We start from the raw sequence: 27309 nt of genomic DNA, 5'->3' as shown, positions 1-27309 counted from the left end.
ATAAAAAGAGAACAGCAGTCTTAAGCTACATTTCATTTCAATAGTAGTGCCAATTCATGAAACATGGTTGCCTCACGCTCTGGATTCCGCTCTAGAGCGCTCCCTTGTACCTCTGAGCTCCCAAGCCAAGCTTCCTCGCTCTCTCTGCTCAGATCCCGCTCTGAAGCTCTCCTCTCGGTCCTGTGATGTCCGGAGCCAAGACCTCTTCACTCTCTCTGCTCGGATCCCGCTCTGCAGCCCTGTCTTGGCCCTGTGACGTCCCAAGCCTAGCCTCCTCGCTCCCTCTGCTCGGATCCTGCTCCGAAGCTTCCCCGTGGCCCCGTCAAGTCCCTGTTCAATCACCCTGGTGGACCTCTCCTGAATTCCCTCAGCTGACAGCCGGCCGCCGCTCCCACCACCCACGCTGTTCAGACTCCGCTCACCCTCCGCTCACCCTCCACCTGCCTGTCTCCCTGCCTCTCAGCCCCCAAGATCTGAGCGCTCTTTCACAGGGTGTCGCTCACTGAGTCCGCTCTCCCCCATCTCCCCAGGGTCAGGTCCTCCACGCTGGCACGGTAGTGCGCACCTCCCGGTCTCCCACGATCCCAGTACCCCCAACACCAAAGCACTAGGTGTGGTCCATGTACCACCCTAGCCTGAATATTGTTCTCCTGCTTCCTGAGTGTGTTTTGCATGTGGGCCAAACACTTAAAGGAAACCATGACATAAAGACTATTGCTTTTGTGTTGCCTTTTCCAATAAAATAAAATATATATTTTTGCCAAAATGATGGACTGAAACTGCAAATCACAAACTATTAGACCATGTTTATCTTCTCTTTTTAGGTAAGGGATGGGTCCACACCTAGCTCTCCCCTCCTGGGGAAATTTTGTGGTGACCAGATTCCTCCCAGGCTCCAGTCAACACAGAAATCTATGTACATCCAATTCAGCACTGACACATCTGTCAACAACCATGGCTTTGAAGCAGCTTTTGACTTTGCCATTGAGGGTGGGTGGAATATTTTTTTTTAGTTCTGCATGACAAGGCTCGCTGGTCAGATAGATGTAACATGGAGTATACTCAAGTGAACCTACTTAGTTTCAGAGGTTCATACTGGCTCGGAGAATTAGTGGAATATCTTTTATATCCTGGCTTTTGGAGTAACTATGTGCAGTTTGCACCTTATTTACATTTATGTGTAGGTTTTTTTTCTGGGTAGTTTGATTGCTCTTAATTGCCTTTGGTGATGAGTAAATATGTGCATTATTGCAGTAGTATGTCTCTGTGTTAGCCATAATATACCTGGTGACCAGTCAAGAAGCTATTCTGAATCTAACTTGTTGACTGCTGATATAATTCCCAGTCTCCCTACATTCTAAAAGTGATAATGTAATTAACAGGTCTTGCAGTTGTTGCAGTTAGAGCCTAATTATTTGCTTCCTTATAAATTTTAAGACACATCCATAAATTCAGCTTCTGTTAACAGCTGCATAGCATTGAAAAGAGTTGTTCCTTTCCACTGTCGCTATCCCTGCTCAGATGGAGGGCTTGTTGCAAAGTAAAAAAGCTTATGCAACTGGACTTCCTTAGACAACTACTCACCATTTGGGATAACACGATCAGATGACTGTTTGTACTGTGTCATAACTAGGATCACTTGACTGGAAGGAATTGGATGAAATTTTATATAATTTGGAATTGTTTAAACTGGTGTTAATTTGAGCAGTTTGAGTTTAAATTTATTGTAATTTGTCATTATGCAAACCTTTCATGTTGAAGACAAAATTTAGAGAGACTGATTAACCTGTTATACATGTTTCTGGACCTTTGGTGGAAGCCGGTGTAAATGAAGAGAACCCCCACAATCATGGAGGAGAACATGCTAACTCCATGTACAAAGATCCCAGCCTGGGATCTGTACCACAGTAAAAAAAAAAAAAATAATAATAAAAAACTTCTGTGTTTGTGTAACTGTAGGCTGTTGTACAGAGTCATATGTTGTTTTGAAATTGGATGAAGATTTTCTTTATGTATGATCATTTATTTGATGTAGCATATGTACAGTTTATTTTAAAGTGTTAGAAGTCTGATTTCTCCAGTATAATCCCTTTGATTCCTGTGGCAGGTTGTGGCCATACCATGACAAGTCCTTCAGGCACCATTACCAGCCCTGGTCACCCAACAAGCTATCCACATGGTGCCAATTGTACCTGGTACATAAGTGTTTTACCAGGCAACCTAATTCGGCTGTCATTTGACTCATTCAACCTGGAGTACCATTCTAACTGTAACTATGACTACCTCGAAGTTTATGATGGTACAGGAACAACTGGGAACAAGACTGGCAGGTAATGCACATACACATAAAGTGACATGAAAACATATGAATATTTTTGGGCAACACACCATAGTTTTAATATTTTAAAACATTCACTGGCAATATAAAAACTACAATATAAAATGTAACTAAAACACATTTTGTTTTGTTAGGAACTTCATAAAACTTTGGTAATATAAATGTAGTGCAATTGTGGATTTAGTGATCGACCAAAACAATTTTTTAAGGCTGATACCAATTATTTTGACATCAGGCAACAATATGTGAGGCCGATTTTTTTTTTTGGGCCAATTCTTGAAGCCAATACAGCTTTTGTTCTAAAAAGCTAATGCATCAATGATGACAGAGACTCAACAATGGAGCCAGGTAAACGAGATCGCCCACCATGTCACACCCACGTCCAGAAAACACGATTTTGATCAATATCTCATGAACTGACTAATGCAGCCTATAGAGGCAACTGCAGTAAATAAAGGATAACTCATTTTGCATGTCAGGCATGTATGAGAATTAAAAAACTTCAAACTTGCGCAATGCTCCTTTAAAAAAACATTAACAATGGATAGCAAATCATATAGAAAATTTAAATATATATAAAATAAGTAATAAACAAACACTTAAAGGTTTTTGAAATTCGTATAGCAGCAAGAGGCTTTTGTAGTGCAAATTACCTTCCTGATATTTGTAAACAGCAATGTAGCAAAATAATTTAAAGAAATGTGAACAATTTGAATCTTAGTATTGTTTTACACAAGGTCATAAACCCAAATGACCTTCCTCAAAACATCTTCTGTTTGATTTGTATATTAAACTGTTATTTTATTCTGTTAAAAAATTACCTTGTTTTATTATCCCATCCTTTATACTCTAATTAGCCTGAAGGAATGCATGATTCTCCACGGAAAATCGCACTAGCTTCCCAGAACAAAGGATCGTAAAACAGCAGACAATGTCCTCACAGCTCAAACAAGGAAGACAAAGGAATTGTGAACCCAAATCCTTTGCTGGTCATATAATATTTCCAACACATAAAGAAAAAGAAAAAAAAAAAACACATGGACAATCCTTGCATGAAAACCCAGCTCTTAGTCTGAGGCAACAGCTCAATACTTTCAACACACACACACTGTCCTACTTCTAAAACCTATGGTATTCTGCCCAAGCTAGAAAGAAAAGTAAGAAAATAAAACAGATTTACTTGTAGCTGTCTCCTGCCTGCTTGAAATTTTTTTGAGGTCAGGGTTGAAAGAAAGAAATCTTTGTCATTGAACTGTACATTCCAGCGAAATGTATCTTCTGCATTTAACCCAACACCGTTAGGAAGCAGTGGGAAGCTATTATAGCACCTGGGGAGCCATCTAGGACCAAGGGTTTTGCTCAAGGCTCTGAGGATATAACCTGGTACTTCTGACCTTCTCAGAGAGCAAGTACACTGCTCTAACCACTAGGCCACCACTCCTACTACTGCTCCTCCTCCTCCTCCTCCTACTACTACTACTACTACTACTACTACTACTAATAATAATAATAATAATAATAACACCATCCAGCCATCCATCCATCTTCTTCCGCTTATCCGGGGTCGGGTCGCGAAGGTAGCAGCTTCAGTAGGGAGGCCCAGACGTCCCTCTCACCAGGCATTTGGGCCAGCTCCTCCGGGGGAATCCCTAGGCGTTCTCAGGCCAGCCGAGAGACATAGTCCCTCCAGCGTGTCCTGGGTCTTCCCCTGGGCCTCCTCCCTGTGGGATGTGCCCAGAACACCTCACCAGGGAGGCGACCGGGAGGCATCCTAACCAGATGCCTGAGCCACTTCAACTGGCTTCTCTCGACGTGGAGGAGCAGCGGCTCTACTCTGAGTCCTCCCCGGATGACTGAGCTCCTCACCCTATCTCTAAGGGAGAGCCCAGACACACTACGGAGAAAACTCATTTCAGCCGCTTGTATCTGGGATCTCGTTCTTTCGGTCACGACCCAAAGCATGTGACAACAGATGAGGGTAGGAACGTAGATCGACCAGTAAATCGAGAGCTTCGCCTTTTGGCTCAGCTCTCTCTTCTACGGATCGGTACAGCGCCCGCTTCACAGCAGACGCCGCACCAATCCGCTTGTCGATCTCCCGCTCCATCTTCCCCTCATTCGTGAACAAGACCCCAAGATACTTGAACTCCTTCACTAGGAGCAGCACATCTTCCCCAAACCGGAGGAGGCACTCTACCCTTTTCCAGTTCAAGACCATGGTCTCGGATTTGGAGGCACTGATTTTCATTCCGGCCGCTTCACACTCGGCTGCGAACCGCTCTAGTGAGAGCTGTAGATTACGCTCTGATGAAGCCAGTAAGACCACGTCATCTGCAAATTGCAGAGACGCAATCCTAAGGCCACCAAAACGGATCCCCTCAACACCTTGGCTGCGCCTAGAAATTCTGTCCATAAAGGTTATGAACAGAATCGGTGACAAAGGGCAATCTTGGCGGAGTCCAACTCTCACTGGAAACGAGTCCGACTTACTGCCGGCAATGCGGACCAGACTCTGACACGGTCATACAGAGACCTGACAGCCCTTATTAAAGGGCCCAGTATTCCATACTCCCGGAGTACCCCCCACAGGATCCCTCGAGGGACACGGTCGAATGCCTTCTCCAGATCCACAAAACACATGTAGACTGGTTGGGCAAACTCCTGTGCCCCTTCCAGGATCCTGCTGAGGGTGTAGAGCTGATCCAGTGTTCCACGGCCAGGAGGAAAACTACACATTTCCAGGATTAAAGGACTAATGTCTCAGCATGACCTGTAAAAGCTAATCCATGTGTTTATTTTTAGTAGAATTGATTACTGCAACAGGTCTGCCCAAAAGGTGGATCAGACAGCTGCAGCTGATCCAGAATGCTGCTACCAGCGTCCTCACTAAGACCAAGAAAGTAGAACACATCACCCCAGTTCTAAAGTCCTTACACTGGCTCCCTGTATCTCAGCGGATAGACTTTAAAATCCTTCTGTTAGTCTATAAATCCCTGAATGGCTTAGCACCTAAATACATTACAGACTTGTTATCAGTGTATCAACCCTCCAGACCACTCAGGTCTTCTGGCTCCAGCCTACTCTGCATTCCTAGAACCAGAACTAAACACGGAGAAGCAGCATGTAGTTCCTATGCCCCACTTTTCTGGAACAAACTTCCAGAAAACTGTAAAAATGCTGAAAGCCTAAGTTCCTTTAAATCAAGACTAAAAACACATTTGTTTAAGACTGCATTCGACTGCACTAGTTAAATAGTTGAATGCAAATGTTTTGTTTATTTTATTTTTTTCCAACTGCTTTTTCCTACTTGCTTTTTTTCTGCTTTGTTTCCTGTATTTTAATCATGTAAAGCACTTTGCATTGTCTGTGTACTGATTTGTGCTATATAAATAAATTTGCCTTACCTTGCCTTCTTCCCTTATCCGAGATTCGGATCTGACGGACCCTCCTTTCCAGAACCTTCCCAGGGAGGCTTAAGAGTGTGATTCCTTTGCAGTTGGAACACACCCTCCGGTCTCCCTTTTTTAAATAGGGGGACCACCACCCCAGTGTTGCACCTCTCTGGTGCTCCTCCCACGCCCGAGTTTTTGCCTCGGCGACCAGCCGAGCCGCCCGCCGCTTCGGCACCAGGTTGTCTTCAGCTTGTCGGCTTCCCTCACCGCTGGTGTCCACCAGCGTGTTTGAGGGTTGCCACCGCGACATGCACCGACAATCTTGCGGCCACAGCTCAGACTAGTCGCCTCAACAATAGAGGGGTGGAACATGGTCCACTCCGACTCAATGTCCCCCGCCTCCCTCGGGACATGTTCTACACTCTTCCGGAGGTGGGAGTTAAAGCTCCGTCTAATGGGGGACTCTGCCAGATGAGTGTCCAAGACATGCGGCCGCAGGTCAGATGAAACAACAACAAAGTCGATCATCCGACTGCGGCCTAGGGTGTCCTGGTGCCAAGAGCACATGTGGACACCCTTATGCTTGAACATGGTGTTCGTGATGGACAATCCGTGACGAGCACGGAAGTCCAACAACAGAACACCACTCGAGTTCAGATCAGGTGGGCCATTCCTCCCCACCACGCCTCTCCAGGTCTCACTGTCATTGCCCACGTGAGCGTTGAAGTCCCCCAGCAAATCAGGGAGTCCCCAGGATGGGCAATCTCCAGTACCCCTTCAAGGACTCCAAAAAGGGTGGGTAATCTGAACTGCTGTTTGGAGCATAAGCACAAACAACAGTCAGAACCCGTCCCCCCACACGTATGCGGAGGGTGGCCACCCTCTCGTTCACCGGGGTGAACCCCAACGTGCAGGCACCGAGGCAACAAGTATGCCCACCCCAGCTCGGCGCCTCTCACCAGGGGCAACTCCAGAGTGGAAGAATGTCCAGCCCCTCTCAAGGAGACTGGTTCCAGAACCAGAGCCATGCGTCGAGGTGAGTCCGACTATCTCTAGTTGGAACCTCTCAACCTTGCGCACTAGCTCCGTCTCCTTCCCCACCAGAGAGGTGACATTCCACGTCCCAGGAGCCAACTTCTGCAGCCGATGATCGGAATGCCAAGCCCCCCCCCCTCTACTGCCACCCGTTATACAGTGCACCCGACTCCTTTGGCCCCTCCGACAGATGGTGAGCCCATTGGAAGGGGGACCCATGTTTCCGCTTCCCGGCCGGGCTCCATGGGCAAAAGCCTGGCCACCAGGCGCTCGCCAAAGTGCCCCACCTCCAGGCCTGGCTCCAGATTGGTGCCCTGATGACCCGCGTCCGGGCTAGGGAACACAACGTCCATTGTTCGTATTCATCATAAGGGGGTTTTGGGCTGCTCTTTGTCTGGTCTCTCACCTAGGACCTGTCTGCCTTGGGTGACCCTACTAGGGGCATAAAGCCCCTGACAGCATAGCTCCTAGGATCATTGGGACATTCAAATAATAATACATTTTATTTAAAACCGCTTTTCTGAATACTCAGACACTTTACAAAAAAAGTTAATCAAATCAACAAAACTGTATGAAATAATACACTAAACACACTAAAACGCAAAACAAATTACACCGAGCTAAACTTTAAAAGCTAAACTTTAAAAGCAATAGTTCAGGAAACGAAAATTATGAAGACCGCAGTTAGTCAGCTGGAGAAAAAAAACAAGACAAAAACTTGAATTCCTTTGTCTCCTCAGAAAACCTCCTTTCAGCTGGCTTCACAAAGCTTAATTTCAAAGCTGCAATGAGCTTTCTTCTTTGAAGGGGCTCCATCTGTGAAAGTCCACTACTAGCTCTTTTGTTTTCGCTGAATTTAACATGAGGTGGTTCTGCTGGCTCCAGACTACAAAGCTCTGTAGCCACTGTCTGTAATCTGAGTCCTCCTCATCTGTGATAATACTGACTATGGCAGAGTCATCAGAGAACTTCTGAACGTGGCAGCCTGGTGAGCTGATGGAGAAGTCTGTGTTGTAGAGTGAAAAAAAGCAGTGCTAGCACAATTCCCTGCAGTGCTCTTGTACTGCTGGTCAACTTGTCAGAGACACAGCCTTGTGTCCTCAAATATTGCGGTCGAACAGTGATGTAATCCAGTATCCACTGGGACAGATGGTGGTCTACTCCTGACCGTTCCAGCTTTTCCTTCAAAAGTCCTGGTTGGATGAAATCAAAGAACATGATCCTCACAGTCCTCCCAGGGTTCTCCAGATGGACCACAAGTTGGTGCAGAAAGTAGATTATGGCATTGTCCACCCTGATGCCTGGCTGGTAGGCAAAATGCAATGGATCCAGTGATGACCTCACAAGGGGGCGCCTCTTGAGGGTCTTCATCAGGTATTAAGTTAGTACTACTAACTTAATTCATGTTAATACTTTTAAGGTCTTTGTGGTGTGCAGGCACTGGTGGCACACAAACATACCAAAATTACTGATGTTGTCCTGCGGTAGCAGCTCCATTTTCTCACTGATGCTATTTTTTTCCTTTTCTGATCTTCCTCCTTAGACTTTTGTGGACATCTCTTTTCTTCCCGCTTTTCAGCTCTTCTTTATTGACAAGAAAGCCCTTTTCTTCTCTCAGCAAAGATTTCATTTTAGGATTTATCTATAGTTTGCTGTTTGAGAAGCACCTAAATGTCATAAGGGGAACAGTGGAGTCCACACAGAAGTTGACATAATATGTGAAGTAGTCTCTCAGAGCTTCTTCTGCCTCTTCTGACCATCTCCTCACTGTGCGTGTTACAACTCATCTTCTGTGCACCAGTTGCTTGTAGGTTGGAGATAGACTAAACTGTTATTGGGGGAGGCCAGGGGAAGGTGCAATGTTTCATCCTCAGAATCTGGAGACCTGACAAATCAGCCAACATGAGAGTTGAATGTTTAAAAGAGTTTATTGTGAAACTAGTGTTGCTGGAACAGGAACTGACTGGAAACCTTATCAGGATCACTGTAAAGAGAAGGGCTAGATTACTGGCCAGGAAATACTCAGTGAAAGTGCAGAGACACTGAATAACTGCCAGTAACCTTTTCAGATAGGGGGAGGTTTCACTGGGTCTGAAGATTGATCCAGATTGCTTCATCTTGGGGATCCGAATCACTGGGTGACTGATTTGGTTCTTGGTGATGCTAGGCAGGGCAAGAGCAAGCAGGGAAGTTGTAGTCAGTTCAGGGGTACAGGGACAGATGGACAGTCCACAGGGCAGATGTTTCTAAAAGGGCTAGACAAGAAGGCAATCTGGGGTCCAGGTAAGCAAATCGGTAACAGGCGGCACACACACACACACACACACACACACACACACACACACACACACACACACAGAGGTGCAGAGGTATCCAAGCGGGGCAGAGACAGGAGATAGGTCCAAGGTCCAGGCTTGGGTCATTACCTATAGACAGGATAATCCAAACAGGGACAGAGGGAGACAGACTTGGTCAACAGGCAAGGCAGGAAGTTAGTGTCCAGAGATCAAAAGTTACAGAACATGTACAGCTGGACACATGGTGGGATTGTGTGTCTGTCCATTTTGTCTGTCGAAGTTGTTGAAAATGTGTTAAAAATTGGATTTGGCGCTATCGAGAAATTGTGAAAACATCAGTACCTGTTTCAGCCCATGTCAAGGCTGCCTGAACCAGGGGCGATTCTAGGATCTGACCGTTAGGAGTGCTCAGCCCACAGTGTTGACTGTGATTCCTGACATGAACAACAGGGTTTCCATTTTTAGTCCAGATGTAAGATTCTTAGAGTTGACACATTTTTGAGCTAAAGCTCGTCAAACAAGCTACAATACAGGCTCATCCAAAAGCAGTGACAAACAGATTGAAATGTTTTCACTCGATAAAACCTTGCGCATTTGTAAAACCTTCATGATGGCAATAGTTAGAATAGCTATATTGATAAAAGTGAGGAATAATTTCCCTAACTTAGCTTTCTTGAAATTTTATTTTCTCTGGCGTAACAGAGCAAAACATGGTAGCCCACAACCACCTTTTGCTGCACAGTGTCTGTAAACTGGCTAAAAAAAGGGCTGCTATTGCTACACTTTCCTTATTGTCGTATTGCTTTGCTTTCAAGAGAGACACATTTAGCAGTTTGGATATATACCCAGTTGTGGAGAAGCATATATATATATATATATATATATATATATATATATATATATAGATAGATAGATAGATAGATAGATAGATAGATTTATATAGATATAGATATATAAATATAGATAGATATAGATATATAGTTATATATATAGATATATTATGGCGGTCTCATGACCAGTCCATGTCTTCTGTCAAGCAAATTGCTAATAAGTTAATAGATCCCTACACATATGCTTTATGAATTTGCATACTGAACTTAGTTTTGTTTTTTAAACTAAGATTAAAAGAAATAGTTTCCTTATTAGGAAAAAAAACATACAGTTCAGATTTAACTTTTCAGTCACGCATTCTGAATCTACGACTGCATCTACTGAGCTCCTGTTTAGAAACAATCCATTAGAACAGCTGAAGCGCTTCGGACACAGATGCCACACGTGCAGAAAATAATAGCTTCAGATGTAAAATGTTCAAATAGAAATAGATCCAAATAGCAAGAATAGCTGCGCTCTGCTCTTTTTAGCAACTAAAATATATGTGGTCCAATCATGGTCTGATTGTGAAGCAAAGATGCAAGGGCGTAGGTTTGATTTGAACTTTGGTAGGGACACCTACAAACAAACCTTCCCTGGTCTGACGTCATTGGTCCTACGCAATATGCATGCTCCTATTTTTTGATGCTTGACTTGAGCGTCAGGGCGCGTTTCGTCAGTTTAAATAGAAAAGCAGTATTTCTTGCTACATTTATACAAATTTTATAACCACGACACACACTAGATGCTGTATGTTAACTTTAAAGCGTCACCGGATCAGATGAATGTCGAATTGTGACTTTTTTTCCATTTGAACTACCAGCAACAGAGACAGACAGTAAATATGTGCCTATTAAACCAAATAAAGTCAAAATATGTCTGTTGTCTAGATTTATCCTGTATTTTCTTTTGAAGATATAGAAATGCGCAGAGATAAACCCCACCCTTATTTTTTTATCTAAGATACTCTGTCTGCATCATAAAACCCAGCAAAATTATACATTCAAGGGACTGCAAATAAATCTCCTGTATTTACTTTGCACTGGAAGTAGAACGGTAACTGATACTAACAGCATTTCAAATATTAAATTCATATAGTAACTCTGTAGCCTATTTCATGTAAATTATCTTAACATTCCAAACACATTTCTTACATCATATATCTGAAGTGTGGATAACAGCTTCTCCTTACCTACAACTTCTCAGACAACTAATTATTTCCCTAACAATAGTGAGCTGTCAATGTTTAAATGTGCAGTAAATCTTAATACATAAGCAGCATGGAGGACCCAATACTGTACTTTGAGTAAGATTGGTGACACCAAGACTGATTTGTCACATGAGTGGTTGTCCATTTCATCATTGAAATGAGAACATATTAATATACTATTGTATTTACCAGTCGATCTACGTTCCTACCCTCATCTATAGTCATGAGCTTTGGGTCATGACAGAAAGAACAAGATCCCGGATACAAGCGGCCAAAAAGAGTTTTCTCCGTAGTGTGTCTGGGCTCTCCCTTAGAAATAGGGGCTCAGTCATCCGGGGGGGCGGACTCAGAGTAGAGTCGCTGCTCCTCCATGTCGAGAGGTGGCTTGGGCATCGGGTTAGGAAGCCTCCTGGACGCCTCCCTGGTGAGGTGTCCCGGGCACGTCCCACCGGGAGGAGACCCAGTGGGAGACCCAGGACACGCTGGAGGGACTTTGTCTCTCTGCTGGCCTGGGAACGCCTTGGGATTCCCCTGGAGGAGCTGGCCCATGCTGCTGGGGAGAGGGATTTCTGGGCCTCCCTACTAAAGCTGCTTCCCCCACGACCCGACCCCGGATAAGCAGAAGACAATGGATGGATGGTATATGCTAGTATGACTATTAAAGAACAGCAGATAAAACTTTAAGATATGTACTGGCTTATATTAAATTAATGTTGCGACTGCATCAACAGATTAAATAGTTTCTTACTTTTTGGTGTACCAAATTACCCTTGTAATGATGTAATATTTTATGGACTAAGCCCCTGATGATGAGAATGTCTAGCTCCACCCCTGGTTTGTACTAATTACTAATAGACAGTGTGTACAATTAAACCAATGTATACAGTGTTCTTCTGTTTTATTTGTCTTTATCCTAATTCTAGAAGTAGAGATAGTCAACTATATAGCATTATTATTTTGTGGAACCCTAATCATGCTATTATAACTAAGCAAAAGTCTAAACAAAAAATAGCAGTTGTTTAGGCGGCATCTAGTGTTCTTATACTGTAAATCATGTAAAAGAAATTACACCTGCTATTCATGCCTGAACTACCTCAAAAGGTCAACAATAAATGAAAGCAATAATACCAACGAAATATTGGTAAAAAGGAAACCCTCACCTTTTCTTTTTCAGAACCAGAATTTTTTATAACCCACAGTCTTTGCTTTTTCATTTTCCAGCAGTCTTCAGAACTCCTGCCTGGCACAAAATATTTAGTTTCCTAAAAGAGGTTAGGTTTTTGGTGATAAAATTTCTCAAGTTCAACAAATTAAAACAGTTTCACCTGCTTCTTTTCAGAACTGCACTCTTTCACCTATTTCAGTGCACATAATATTTAGTTTTAGTAGCCTTGTATTAATTGTGGTAACGGCAGTATCCCAGTATGAATCAAAACTTAAATCTCGCGCTCCAAGCAAGTACGCACATGCATGTACACACGCGCAGCAGTGTTGAAATTATACCGTGAGAATGCCGAGCGCTTTAAACGGAGGAGCTCCGGGCGAACCTGTGCATGTACACACGTCTGGCAGAGCCGAACCGAGACACAGCAATACTTCAGCACCCCTAAAAATGGACTAAATACACCACTGGCCTGAATTTAGGGATAAAATTACTTTAGATCCGAAATCATAAAGAATATACTTAGCTTATTTCTTGTTAATAGAAACAGTTAATTCTTTCTGCAGGTTTGTTAATTTATGAAAGAATTCTAGCCAATAATTTATTTATCTTATTTCTTTGTTTTTCCTGTGTCTCGATAGTTTTTTTCCCTATAATGTAATAGTTTTCTGTTTATGTACAGCACTTTGAATCGTCTTGCTACTGAAAAGTAACCTGACAAAAGCCAGCTGTATGTTGCTCTGCCTAGCTCCACTCACATACATCTGGGACACCGCTGGTAGAAAGTGATTTCTCCAACCAATTTTATGGTCTGGCCAATCAGGACGCAGGGCTGGCATTTCATAGATGTGACGTAGTGGAGACCCGACCATGACGTGAGACTGTTTTGATAGCAATGGCGGCTTGTTGAGGAAGCAAGCATTAACATTGATGCTACTATTTCTTCCGTGTTGTCCAATCTACCTAATATTGTTTCTTTAAAAGAACATCAGAGAACGCCTCTGAAGGCTTTTGTTGGTGGAAACCATGTTTTCGCCCTTCTCCCGACCGGATTTGGCAAGTTTTGTTTTCCGGGGCGCGTCCACGTCTGCAGCGGACGCGCCCCGGAGCGGTTAGCGGTTAGCAGTAACTATGTTAGGAGGCCTTTAGTCCTCAACACGGTCGGCCCGGGATCGACTCCGACCCGTGGCGCTTTGCCGCCTGTCTTCCCCCCTCTTCCTGTCAGCTCACTGTCAATAAAACGCGTGCCACTAGAGCCGCAAACACATTATTATTTTACTTTTATTTTTTTCCTGCGTCGCTATCATCAGCGTCACGGGTTAGCTTCGGTGTAAGTGGTTGAAATAGCACGTCAATAAAGAAGACAGACAAGTGGCTTATCCAATCATATGCAAGAATTTTTGATAAGGCCCAGCCTTCAGTAAAGGCAATTCCTTTGACAGTGTCCCAGATGTATGTGAGTGGAGCTAGGCGGAGCAACATACAGCTGGCTTTTGTCAGGTTAACTGAAAAGTGCTATATAAATAAACTTCCCTTACCTTTTACCGCCCATCCCCAGACCCTGGTCAAACCACTTGCTCCTCCTCCAAGCCTCAACTTGCATTCTGCAGTGTGGATGATATCACAGGCTGCCTGTTGTTTGTGGTGGGAGGGAACAAAGTATGATAATGATCAAATGTGAAAACTCCGTGGGAAGCATGAACGGCCTCGGTGCAACAGCTAGTAGCTCAATGTGTTTTGTGCAGTCTCTCTTTAATCATAACATGTTCTGAACACCATCGGTTAATAAACACAGCCAAAATCTCTCCTCTCTTCTTACTGCTGTCTGTCATCCTTTCGGCTCTGATCAGACGGAAACCGTCACTGCTTACATTGGAATCTGGGATTTTCTTAGTTAGCCAGGCCTCAGTTGGCATCAGTAAACTAACTTCTCTATACAGTTTCTGGTGTTATATTATATCATCCAATTCCTCTGCTTCATTTGTTAGGGGCCTTACATTTACGATGTTCATAGGAGTTAATGTGGGTCTATATCTTCTCGTCCAGGTATGTCGGAGAGACATAATTCTACTCTTACACTATTGTAATTATATTTCATAGCTCCTGTTCATAGCTCCTGTTCTTTGACCTTTCATGGGGTCAACAGTAATAGCACTTTCATGGGGAGGAAAGGAGCTTCAGACTACTGTGCCAATTTCTGTGCCAGATATTTTAGGTCTAACAGTAACTGGTCCAAATGCTTATTGTTGTCATCTCAAACAGAGCAGACATACATGTGATCATATTTTTATATTTATTTTAATCATGTTAATTGTATGAATAGTTTTTGTTTTTATCAGAAAATGGTCTATACACATTATATGCTAAAGAAACTGTCTACAACATAAAAAAAATAGTCGGTTTACTTTTCAAGGTTAACATGTACATACACATATTTCATCACATCTTAGCTGCCGATTTCATTGTGTTGTGCTATTACGCACTGTTTTGAGTTATTTAATGTTTAATGAATAAAACTTGGTATGTTAGGAATTGCCCTCTGAATATCAGCCCAACAGCTTACATCAGGACAATAGTTGGCTTTCCAAATGTTCATGGGTGTTCAAACCCATTCAGACCCAGGTGTCTGTGAGGAACAGCATGTGAAAGAGAAAGTTTGTCCGAGAGACTTAATAGATGCAACACAGCTATGGTTTTAGAAACTACAGTCACGTTTAAACCAGTGTGGTTTTTGCCCACATGTGAAATGTAGGTCTCAAAGTTAGACAAGGTGGATTTCAGTAACCTGACTCTCGTCAGATGGAATTCATTCCGCAGAGCTGTACACGTCTCCAGACATCCATCTTGATCCGCTGCCATTGGAAGGAATTTCAATACTACATAAAATGGACGTGCCAATCTGGATTGCCAGGCGGCATTTTGTAGATGTAATGTAATGATTCAAAGAACAATGGTGGCTCGCAGTGAGGAAGCAAGCAGTAACGTTGATGCTGTTATTTCATCAGTGCTGTCCAATCTATGAATATTAATTATTTAAAAGATCACCAGAGAACAGCTTTGAAGGCCTTTGTTAGTGAAACCCATGTTTTCTCCCTTCTCCCAACCGGGTTTGGAAAGAGCTTGATCTTTCTTAACGTCAGCATCATGGGTTGATTTCGATGTGAGTGGTTGATGTAGCATGTCAGTAAATACAACGGACATGTAATTTATCCTACAATATGCAAGGATTTTGCTCCAATGGAGCAATCCCAGATGGATATTTGGAACAAAATCCATCTGGTGAATCAGATTAGGACTCCAGCCCCCTGAGAAAATTATTTGTTTTATACAAAGGAAGAACTTGAGCAATTTTCTAAAGCAATTGTAATGTGTTTTGCTGTGTGTGCAGGTACTGTGGGCGCTCTGTGCCTCCATCTATAACAAGTTCTGACAACCAAATGACGCTTCTCCTTGTGACTGATTCAAGTCTATCCAAGGAAGGATTTTCTGCCAGTTATGTGTCCATCAATGCCAGCACAGGTACAGTTTGCCAAAAATATAAAATGTTTAGTAACTAGAAAAAGCTGTTCCTGCGTAACAGCAAGTGAGAATGCTAATCTGCAGAATGATTTGAGGAGAAGATGCAGAAGATCCATGTAGAAGAGAAGAAATAGCTGAAAAACATTGAACAATTTGAAAAATTTGAAGTATTTGTAGTAGTAGTAGTAGTAGTATCAGTAGCAGTAGTAGTAGTAGTAACAGTATCAGTAGAAGTAGTACTAATAGTATCAGTAGTAGTAGTAGTACTACCAGTAGTAGTAGTAGTATAAGTTTTTAAAGAATTTGAAGGAATTTGAAGAATTTGAAGGAATTTGTAGTAGTAGTAGTAATAGTATCAGTAGTACTACTACTACTAGTAGTAGTAGTAATAGTTGTAGTATCAGTAGTAGTAGTATTTGACCAATTTGAACAATAAGAATTTGAAAGAATTTGAAGGAATATGAAAAATTTGAAGAATTTGAAGTAATTTTTAGTAGTAGTAGTAGTATCAGTAGTAGTAGTAGTAGTAACTGTATCAGTAGAAGTAGTACCAGTAGTATCAGTAGTAGTAGTAATATCAGTTTTTAAAGAATTTGAAGGAATTTGCAGAAATTTGTAGTAGTAGTTGTAGTAGTAGTAGTAGTATCAGTAGTACTACTAGTAGTAGTAGTTGTATTAGTAGTAGTAATAGTAGTAGTATCATTAGTAGTAGTAGTAGTAGTAGTAGTAGTAGTAGTAGTATCAGTAGTAATTAGTGCTGTCAGTTAAACGCGTTATTATCGGCGTTATAACATAAACCCATTTTAGCGCAGACAATTTTTTGTCACCGTTAATCGCGCGTCAAAACACACACAACGTTCCCTGATGTTTTTTCTCCGCCGCGCTCTCCGGACTGTGTTTCTTTTACCCTCTGCGCTTTCCGTAGTTTCAAGAGTACTAGAGAACTGTAGCAAAACAGACCCGCGCTGCGCTCACTGTTGGCAACAGTGAGCGCAAAGTTTCTTTTTGCCTCGGACACATGCGACTTCAGGCTTCTTTTTTCTAAAAGCGCTTCTAAATTTCATGAGTCACGGGTTGCGGTTTTTTTGGGCAGGTTTCTGAAAGTGAAATCGCTTATTTGGGCTCTAAAATAAGTGACGAAATGGGGGTTATTATGAGGCCTGCCTGGACTACATTTGAGTGTATCCATAGGAGCCGACGGTAGTAAAGGCAGACACAACAACTCTGCCCGTATTTTCTGCAGTTTACGGTGCAATAACCGGTGATAACTGCTGAAAGTAGATTACATGGTGCAGATCACCATTTTAAGCAGAGACTGGTTCTGAAGATAAGCTTTTACACGTTGATAACATTGCAGAAACCCCAACCCATAAACCGTACTTTAATGCTTATTGATTTGTTTTCTCTGTATTTGACAAACCAAGGATGAATCACGTTGCCAAACGAAGGACCTGGAGTTACTAAGCAGTTCCTAAACAGTCTCTTTCAAGGGTATTAAGCTCCTGGCCCAGTTGCAAGCAAAGTGTAAGACTGGAATGACCTGGAAATTTAAAACCTTTTTCCAGGCCTAAACTCTATGAATATGGATATAAACAGCAAGCAAAAATATTCAAAGAAGTTATTGTTGTTGGTGTGAAAGCTCAGAATTAGATGTGTGTGTGAGAGAGAGAGAGAGAGAGAGAAAGTGAAAAAATGAACAAAACTTATGACTTTATTGAAATGTACAATTTGTATTAATTTATATGTTTATGCATAATACCTTCTCTATCTTTGTTTAAGAGGCAAAAAAAATATATCGACATGAAAACATGTATTTATTTACACATTTGTTTACACACTGTGTAAACATCAGGGCGTGATGATTAGTCATATAGCCATTATAGTCCAGAGTTTAACATTTGGCACCAGGATGTTTTCATTCCAATTCTGAAAAGTGCTTGAAAAATAACAAAATAAAAATATGTTTTGTACAAGCATGTATTTTATTAGTGTCATTTATTGCAAAATTGCATATTAAAATGCCCAAACAGGCTATTACAGTTTCAGAAATAAAAGGATAAAATATGCGATTAATTTGCGATTAATCTCGTTAACTATCGACATTATGCGATTAATCGCGATTAAAATGTTTAATCGTTTGACAGCACTAGTAGTAATACTAGTAGCAGTATCAGTAGTAGTAGTAGTAGTAGTAGTAATATCAGTTGTTTCATAAGAATTTGAAGTATTTGAAAATTTTGAAGTTATTGAAAATTTTGAAAAAAAATGAACAATTTGAACAATAATAACAATAAGAAGAATTTGAAGGAATTTGAAAGAATATGAAAAATTTGGAGAATCTGAAGGAATTTGAAAGACGACACAGAAAGAGGCGTCGTCAGAGCTATAGGAGGATTCATCCCAGATCTCAGCAAGACAAAGAGAGGACCAAGAACCTCCATCGTCACAAACACCGGTCCAGACTGGACCCGCCTCCCCTTCTCCTCCACAAAGCCCAGAAGTTCCTTTTCTGGAATTTTCTCACAACATGAACAAAGTATTTAAGATTGGCCTACAGATGACATTCTCTCCACATAGCCATTCTGCTGTGAATAAACCAGGATTTTCTAAAGGCCTCAGAGCCTCAGATCCTCCTCCTCTACGTATCACAGAACACTCTGGTACTGAGGAACTCCAAATTACTTCGCTGTGATACAGATTGGGCCCTGGCAGCACGTTTATCAGACATGACAGTTTCCAGCATCAGCCTGGGCCTTTTGCCAGAGATTATGGAATATCTGTGATAATACGTGGCAGAAATAAGAAAAGCAAAAGGATAAACAGGAACAAATACTTAAAATTCATAAACTGTCAGATGCAACCTGTCACACAGACATCATCAACCACTAAGTCATATAAACTGGGTTTATTAAATATTAGATCTCTGTCATGAAAATCACTTTTAATTAATGACTTCATTATTGACAATAATCTTGATGTAATTTTTTTAACAGAAACATGGCTGCATGAATTTAGTGAAGCAGCTATACTGATGGAGTCGACACCTCCAAACTACAATTTCCTTTGTGAGAGCAGACAGCAAAGGAAAGGTGGAGGAGTGGCAACATTGTTTAATGATTCACTAAAGTGTAAAAAGGTGTTTTTGGGAAAATTCGACTCTTTTGAACATTTGGCTCTCCAGGTAAAGGGCCCGGTACAAACTATGTTTCTGAATGTGTACAGGCCTCCTAAGTCCACATCAAACTTTTTTAAGGATTTTAGTGACCTCCTGTCTCTGATATGTGTTGACTATGACTGTTTAATTATTGTGGGAGACTTCAACTTTCACAATGACAACCCTGAAGACAGAAGTGCAAAAGAACGGTGTGACACACTTAGAAACTTTGGTTTAACTCAACATGTAAAACAGCCAACAGACAAACAGGGACACATATTAGACTTAATCATCACTAAAGGTCTAAAGATTTCTAACGTCAATGTAACTGATGTTGCCCTATCTGATCACTTTTCTGTTACCTTTGAAAGCATAATTACCAGTGACTCATTTAGCCAAAGGGACATCATAAGAAAACGCACCTTTAAGGACAATGCCACGGAAACTTTTATTCAAGCTTACTCTGCTACTTTAACCTTGGGCTGCAACTCAGTAGATGAGCTAGTAGATAACTTTCAGTCTAAGGTCTCAGACATCATTGACTGCATTGCTCCAGTTAAAGTGAAGGTTTTTTCCGGGAAGAAAAAATCTCCTTGGAGAAATGCTCCAGCAGTTAGAAGTGAAAAAAGGGAGTGTCGAAAAGCTGAACGCAGGTGGAGAAAGAACAGACTCCAGGTTCACTATGACATCTATAAAGAGAGACTTTACAGATATAACTTACAACTGAAAAATGCAAGGGAATCTTTTTTCTCTGAGATCATTAAGAAAAACATTAATAATGCTTGTGTCTTATTTTCCACAGTCGACAGGTTAACAAATCCTCCTGTGTCCGTGGCTTCCGAACTCCACTCCACCAGGGCCTGCAATGAATTTGCTAACTTCTTTACTGAGAAAATCCAAAAAATTAGAGGATCACTTTGTACTACCATATCAACACCAGAACCAATGCCGTATTCAGCTGGAACCGCTTCTGACAAAATGTCCCAATTCAGCCAAATAAACTACAAAAGCTTAGAGCAGATCACTCAGCAGCTAAGTTCCTCCTCCTGCTGCCTTGATGTTCTACCCACAGCTTTCTTTAAAAAAGTTTTACCTGTCATAGCGTCTGATTTGACTCAGAGAATAAACGCGTCCCTTCTGTCAGGTGTTTTCCCCCTGTCCCTAAAAACAGCAAATATCAAACCACTGCTGAAAAAGAACAATTTAGACAAACTTCTACTCCAGAACTATAGGCCCATCTCAAACCTCCCCTTTATCAGTAAGATTATTGAAAAAGCTGTATTTCAACAATTAAACACCTTCTTAACAACGACCAGCGGCTTTGATGTTTTCCATTCTGGCTTTCGTGCTCACCACAGTACAGAGACGGCCCTTATCAAGGTGTTTAATGACATCCATATAAATACAGACTGTGGAAGAAACACCGTGCTGGTTCTATTGGATCTCAGTGCAGCATTTGATACTGTCGATCACTCCATCCTGTTAGAACACCTGGAGAACTGGGTCGGCCTCTCTCGTACAGCTCTCAACTGGTTGAAATCCTACTTAAAGGACAGGGACTTTTTTGTATCAGTAGGTAACTTTACATCAAAAATTAAAAAAATCACATGTGGGGTTCCCCAAGGGTCCATCCTGGGTCCCCTCCTATCAATATCTACATACTCCCTCTAGCTCAGATAATAAAAAATAACAGCATCAGCTACCATAACTATGCAGACGACACACAGCTTTACATCACCATGTCACCAGGTGACTATAAACCAGTCCAGGCACTGAGTAAATGCCTAGAAGAAATCAATGCCTGGATGTGTTAAAACTTTCTTCAATTGAATAAAAACAAAACTGAAGTAATAATCTTTGGACCAATAGAGGAGAGATCAAAAGTTAGCACACAGCTTCAGTCACTTCAGCTAGAAACCACTGATCAGGCCCGAAACCTGGGTGTAGTGATGGACTCAGACCTAAACCTTCAAAAGCATATAAAGACAATTACAAGGTCGGCTTTCTATCACCTGAGGTACATTTCCAGGATTAAAGGACTAATGACTCAGAAGGATCTGGAAAAACTAATCCATGCATTTATATTTAGTAGAATTGATTACTGCAACGGTGTTTTCACAGGCCTGCCTAAAAAGTGGATCAGACAGCTGCAGCTGATCCAGAACGCTGCTGCCGGCATTCTCACTGAGACTAAGAAAGTAGAGCACATAACCCCAGTTCTAAAGTCATTACACTGGCTCCCTGTATCTCAGAGAATAGACTTTAAAATACTTCTGTTAGTCTATAAATCCCTAAATGGCTTAGCACCTAAATACATCACAGACTTGGTATCAGTGTATCAACCCTCCAGACCACTCAGGTCTTCTGGCTCCAGTTTACTCTGCATACCTACAACACGAACCAAACACGAAGAAGCAGCATTTAGTTCCTATGCTCCACTTATCTGGAACAAACTTCCAGAAAACTGTAAAAGTGGGGAAAGCATGAGTTCCTTTAAAACGAGATTAAAAACACATTTGTTTAAAATTGCCTTTGAATGTTCCAGTTAAACTGTTTAACTGTTTTTAATGTTCTTTTTTGTTTCTACATTCTATCCCTACTTGCTTTTATTCCTATATTTTAATCATGTAAAGCACTTTGCATTGTCTCTGTACCGAATTGTGGTATATAAATACATTTGCCTTGCCTTGCCTAGCAGAAGAAGTAGTAGTTGTATCAGTAGAAGTAGTAGAAGTAGTAGTAGAAGTAGTAGCAGTAGTAGTATCAGTAGTGGTAGTAGTATTAGTATCAGTAGTAGTAGTAGTAGTAGTAGTAGTATCAGTTTTTAAAGAATTTGAAGGAATTTGAAGAATTTGAAAAATTTGAAGAATTTGATGGAATCTGTAGTAGTAGAACTAGTAGTAGCAGTAGTAGTAGTAGTGGTAGTGGTAGTAGTAGTAGTAGTATCAGTAGTAGTACCAGAAGTAGTAGTAGTATCACTAGTAGTAGCAGTGGTAGTATCCTTAGTAGTAGTAGTTGTTGTATCAGAAGTAGTGGTAGTAGTATTTGTAGTAGTAGTATCAGTGGTAGTAGTAGTAGTGGTAGTAGTAGCAACCGCAGTAGTAGTAGTAGCAGTATCATCAGTAGTAGTAGTAGTAGCAGTAGTAGTAGTGGTAGTGGTATTAGTAGTAGTAGTAGTAGTATCAGTAGTAGTAGAAGTAGTAGTATCAGTAGTAGTAGTAGTAGTATCAGTAGTATTAGTAGTTGTATCAGTAGTAGTAGTAGTAGTAGTATCTATGTGAAATCCAAAAAGTGACAGAAAATTGACACATGCCTGATAATCACTGGAAAATGTAAAAATATTTAGAGGAAGTGACTCTGCGAAATTCAGATTCCTACGTTCATCACAGCCCCTGCAGTGGGCGTCAAAATGCGCCATTCTAAGCAAAGAGAGCCTCTCCCTGACCTGTAGTAACCTCTGGCCAGCAGTCACTCACGCCTGCTGCTGTCCGTCTACTGCAGGCACAGACTTATGGTCAGACGAGCTCTAATTGGAATAAAATGGCATCACTTTGCCTCAAACAACTCTGGATTTTTTGACAACCGTAAGGGCTGGAGACGTAATTTTTTCTGCGTTTATTTCGGAACGGATAGGGGAACAAGACAAACTATGGGTTTTTGCTTGAAATATTTTAATGTAGGCGCAGAAAATCATGAAATAAAGGGGAATATTGACGAAAATTCAAAAATCCTCAAAAAGGTTCCCAAACAAATTGCTCTATCTGAAAAAGTATAAGAGATATCAAAATAATTCTTTCAGTGTGAGTATCAGCAAGCTTTTGAGAAATGTGTTGCTCATTTTTATGTTTGTACAAAAATCGGTGTAGGCATGGTGATGATGTAAAAAAGTGCATCATTTAGAAGGATGCAAGTCCAAAGCGTTTTCAAGATTTTGCACATTCGCTACTCCCGAACAAATTGTTCCTGCGGCAAAACTGTTACAGTTAGACAAAATTCCTTTTTTGTGAGTGCCAGAAGGGTCTGGACATGAATGTGTGAAAGTGTCATGTCTGTAAATAAAACGGTTTAGGAGTAGCGACGATGTAGAAAAGTGCCTCATTTGGGGGGATGGAAGTCTGATCCTGTTTTAGCATTTTTCCAAAACGCTACTCCCGAACAAATTGTTCCTGCAGCAAAACCGTAACATTTATCAACAAAATTCCTTTTTTGTGTGCTCATTTTTATGTATGTACAAAAATCGGTGTAGGCATGGTGACGATGTAAAAAAGTGCATCATGTGGAAGGATGCAAGTCCAAAGCGTTTTCAAGATTTTGCACATTCCCTACTCCCGAACAACTTGTTCCTGTGGCAAAACCATAACAGTTATCAACAAAATTCCTGTTTTTGTGAGTGCCAGAAGGGTCTGACCATAAATGTGTGAAATTGTCATGCCTGTACATCAAACGTTTTAGGAGTAGCGACGATGTGAAAACATGTGTCGCTTGAGAATGTCAGGTGTGATTTTTCACCACACCTCCATAGAAAATCAATGGAGAGCTTTTAGGCTTCGTGGTGCTCTGGGGTGATTTGCAAAAAAATCTATAAATCCCACACCAATGATTGTTACATTTCCAGAATCCAGACACAAATTCCTACGTTTTGATGTATAATTTATGTGAATAGAGTGAAAATTGAGCGAGTGAGAAGAAGTTGTTCAGAGAAGGAAAATCACGGCAGAGTGGCCACTCTAAATGAACTCCCTAGCAACCATAGTAACGCATTCATTTTTCTGAATTTTATGAAAATGCTAAATTATTTTAAGGAGGTACTATATGAAAATGGTGAAAGATATGAAAAAAATGAAGTAGCTGAAGATAGCTGAAGGTTATTTGAACATTTTAGAAGTTGAATGGCGTTTCTAGCTGAAAGAAGCCTGAAGCAGTAAGCTGTAAAAAAAAGCTGAAGAATTTGAAGGATTCTCCATTCAATTTCTATGAGAGCAAAAAACTCACAAAAAGTTAAATATTTTAAATATTATAAAAGTTATAATTACCAAAATACATAGCAGTAATGTTGTGAACAAGCTGAACGTTTTGATATGAAAATTGTTTAAATCGGTTGAAGTATGCGAAAAGATGCTGAAAAACCTACAAAATAATAATCAAGACCTGAAGGAACTTAATAAGTGAGGATGCTGTATAGCATTCTCACTTATTAAGTTCCTTCAGATCTTGATTATTATTCCGTATGTTTTTCGGCATCTAACTACTCCTGCATAATAATAATAATAATAATAATAATAATAATAATAATAATAATAATAATAATAATAATAATAATAATAATAATAAAGAAAAACAGAAAAACAATTAGTGAGAATGATGTACAGCATTCTCACTGATATATTTTAGATTGTTAAAAAAATGCCTAAGCACATTTAGTAAAAGCTTTACTTTTATTACCTCAGTAATCAGATGAAAATGTTTCATGTCAATTTATGAACTATGGATAAGTGTTTGGCTGTGGATATAATTGTCCATCCATGTAGTACAACAATCAGAAGATTTAGTTCTGTCCATCCGTCTTCTTCCGCTTATCCGGGGGTCGGGTCGCAGGGGTAGCAGGTTCAGTAGGGAGGCCCAGACGTACCTCTCCCCGGCCACTTTGGCCAGCTCCTCCGGAGGAATCCCAAGGCGTTCCCAGGCCAGCCGGGAGACATAGTCCCTCCAGCGTGTCCTGGGACTTCCCCTGGGCCTCCTCCCAGTGGGACGTGGCCAGAACACCTCACCAGGGAGGCGTCCAGGAGGCATCCTGACCAGATGCCCGAGCAATCTCAACTGGCTCCTCTCGACGTGGAGGAGCAGCGGCACTCCTCTGAGTCCTCCCCGGGTGACTGAGCTCCTCACCTTATCTCTAAGGGAGAGCCCAGACACACTACGGAGAAAACTCATTTCAGCCGCTTGTATCCGGGATCTTGTTCTTTCGGTCATGACCCAAAGCTCGTGACCATAGATGAGGGTAGGAACGTAGATCGACCGGTAAATAGATAGCTTCGTCTTTGGGCTCAGCTCTCTCTTCACCACAACGGATCGGTACAGCGCCCGCTTCACAGCAGACGCTGCACCAATCCGCCTGTCGATCTCCCGCTCCATCTTCCCCTCATTCGTGAACAAGACCCCAAGATACTTGAACTCCTCCACTAGGGGCAGCACATCCTCCCCAACACGGAGAAGGCACTCTACCCTTTTCCGGTTCAAGACCATGGTCTCGGATTTGGAGGCACTGATTTTCATCCCAGCCGCTTCGCACTCGGCTGTGAACCGCTCCAGTGAGAGCTGTAGATCACGCCCTGATGAAGCCTATAGGACCACATCATCCGCGAATAGCAGAGACGCAATCCTAAGGCCACCAAAACGGATCCCCTTTACACCTTGGCTGCGCCTAGAAATTCTGTCCATAAAAGTTATGAACAGAATCGGTGACAAAGGGCAACTTTGGCGGAGTCCAATTCTGACTGGAAACGAGTCCGACTTACTGCCGGCAATGCAGACCAGACTCTGACACTGGTCGTACAGAGACCTGACAGCCCTTATTAAAGGGTCCGGTACTCCATACTCCCGGAGTACCCCCCACAGGATCCCTCGAGGGACACGGTCGAATGCCTTCTCCAGATCCACAAAGCACATGCAGACTGGTTGGGCAAACTCCCATGCCCCCTCCAGAATCCTGCTGAGGGTGTAGAGCTGGTCCAGTGTTCCACGGCCAGGACGAAAACCACACTGCTCTTCCTGAATCCTGAAAGCTGGGTCTTGGGAATATTTAGTTTATATTAACTATTTTGTTTAATGGCATATTATTTAATATATGAAAATGTAATGCTTTTCTCTGTTGTTACATTGAGCTTCTCGTGTCCAAGCTTGTCATAAAATGCGGAACCATTCTGGCAAAGACATTGAAACTTCAACTTTAAAGCAAATCCTAACCTTAAAAATAATCACTTAGTAACTTAATGAATAGCAAGCTTTTGTTCTTGGATATCAAGCTAAAATGCTGCCGAAGATCCCTCGGTCCAAAGCCTCCTCCACTGGCCCTTTCAAGATCTATGATCATTATTCCTCACCTACAGTACTAGGAGCCTGTGTTGAGGTCAGAGTGGAACTCTGGATCAGTGGGTAGAGTAGTGGTTTTGCAATCTGAGAATTTTGGGTGTCATTCTAGCTTCCTCCTGTCACATTTTGATGTACTCCTGGGCAAGCCACTTGAAGTTGCCTACCAATCTGTGAATACATCATTTATCCATGGTGTATGAATGTGGGCATATTTCTAAATGTGATTGGGTGAATGAGGTTAAAGTGTAAAGTGCTACGGGTGGTTATTTAAGAACCATTGGAGAACAGCATGAAGCGCTCCTCCTGAAAGTACACAAGATTAATTTTTACCATGACCTCCTGGCAGATGTCATGCAACAGAGAAACTAATATGATCCATTGTGTAAACTGTTTCAAGACTAGGGTATGAAATTTCAAATCCCAGCCCCATTAAGAGTTTGGGTCTTCTAAGGAACTTCCTGGACCTCCTGTAGTCCACTATGTCCTCCTTGGTCTTGGTGGTGTTCTGGATGAAGTTGTTGCTGTAACACCACTGTGTCAGATTGTGGACCTCATCTCTGCAGTGGGTCTCACTCAATGTTGGAAGTGAGACTCACCTCTGGTGTTGTCCGCAAACGTTACAATCGTGTTTATGGGGTGGATACCATAGCAGTCTTGGATGAAGAGGGTGAAGATAACAGGGCTGAGGACACAACCTTACAGCATGCCAGTGTTAAAGATTTGTGGGGCAGATGTGCGTTTCAAATCCTCACCACCTCAAGACTGATGGTGAGGAAGTCACTGATCCAGGACAGAGCAGTGTAGGTAATGCCAGGTTGTGGAGCTTCAAGGTCAGCGTGTCCAGAAGCATTGTGTTGAAGTTTGAGCTGAAGTCCATGAACAGGATCCTAATATAGGTGTTGGGTTGCTGCAGATGTGTCAGAGTCATATGAGTTGCCAGCAAGACAGCATTATCTGTAGAGTGATTCTCCTTTTAGGCAAACTGCAAGTTGGCCAAGGCAGTAGTTATGGTGTCCTTGATATACTTCAGGACGATCCTATTGAAGTACTTCATGATAACAGGGGTCAGAGCAACAAGATGGTTGTCATTGAGGTAGGTGATGGTTGTTGTCTTGTGAATGGGCACGGTGATAGAGGATTTCAGGAAGCTAGGTCCATGGCTGAAGATAGAGGTTAAAGATGTCCAGAAATAAACCCTGCTAGTTGGTCAGCACATGTTTTTATTGCCGATCTGGGACCATGT

At 41.9% G+C, this 27309-nt stretch overlaps 1 protein-coding gene across 1 annotated transcript in view; it reads left to right on the top strand.

Annotated features, from left to right (window-relative positions):
- Positions 1 to 27309, top strand: part of cubn (cubilin (intrinsic factor-cobalamin receptor)) — a 350345-nt gene that overhangs the window by 105380 nt on the left and 217656 nt on the right. The window contains exons 20-22 of the mRNA XM_036125467.1: positions 825 to 990; positions 2108 to 2330; positions 15693 to 15823. Coding sequence (XP_035981360.1) covers positions 825 to 990; positions 2108 to 2330; positions 15693 to 15823 — 520 coding nt within the window. The remainder of the gene's footprint in view (positions 1 to 824; positions 991 to 2107; positions 2331 to 15692; positions 15824 to 27309) is intronic.

Source organism: Fundulus heteroclitus, chromosome 21 (assembly GCF_011125445.2).
Source record: "Fundulus heteroclitus isolate FHET01 chromosome 21, MU-UCD_Fhet_4.1, whole genome shotgun sequence".
Taxonomy (NCBI): Eukaryota; Metazoa; Chordata; class Actinopteri; order Cyprinodontiformes; family Fundulidae; genus Fundulus; species Fundulus heteroclitus.
This window is presented reverse-complemented; position numbering and strand designations above follow the sequence as displayed.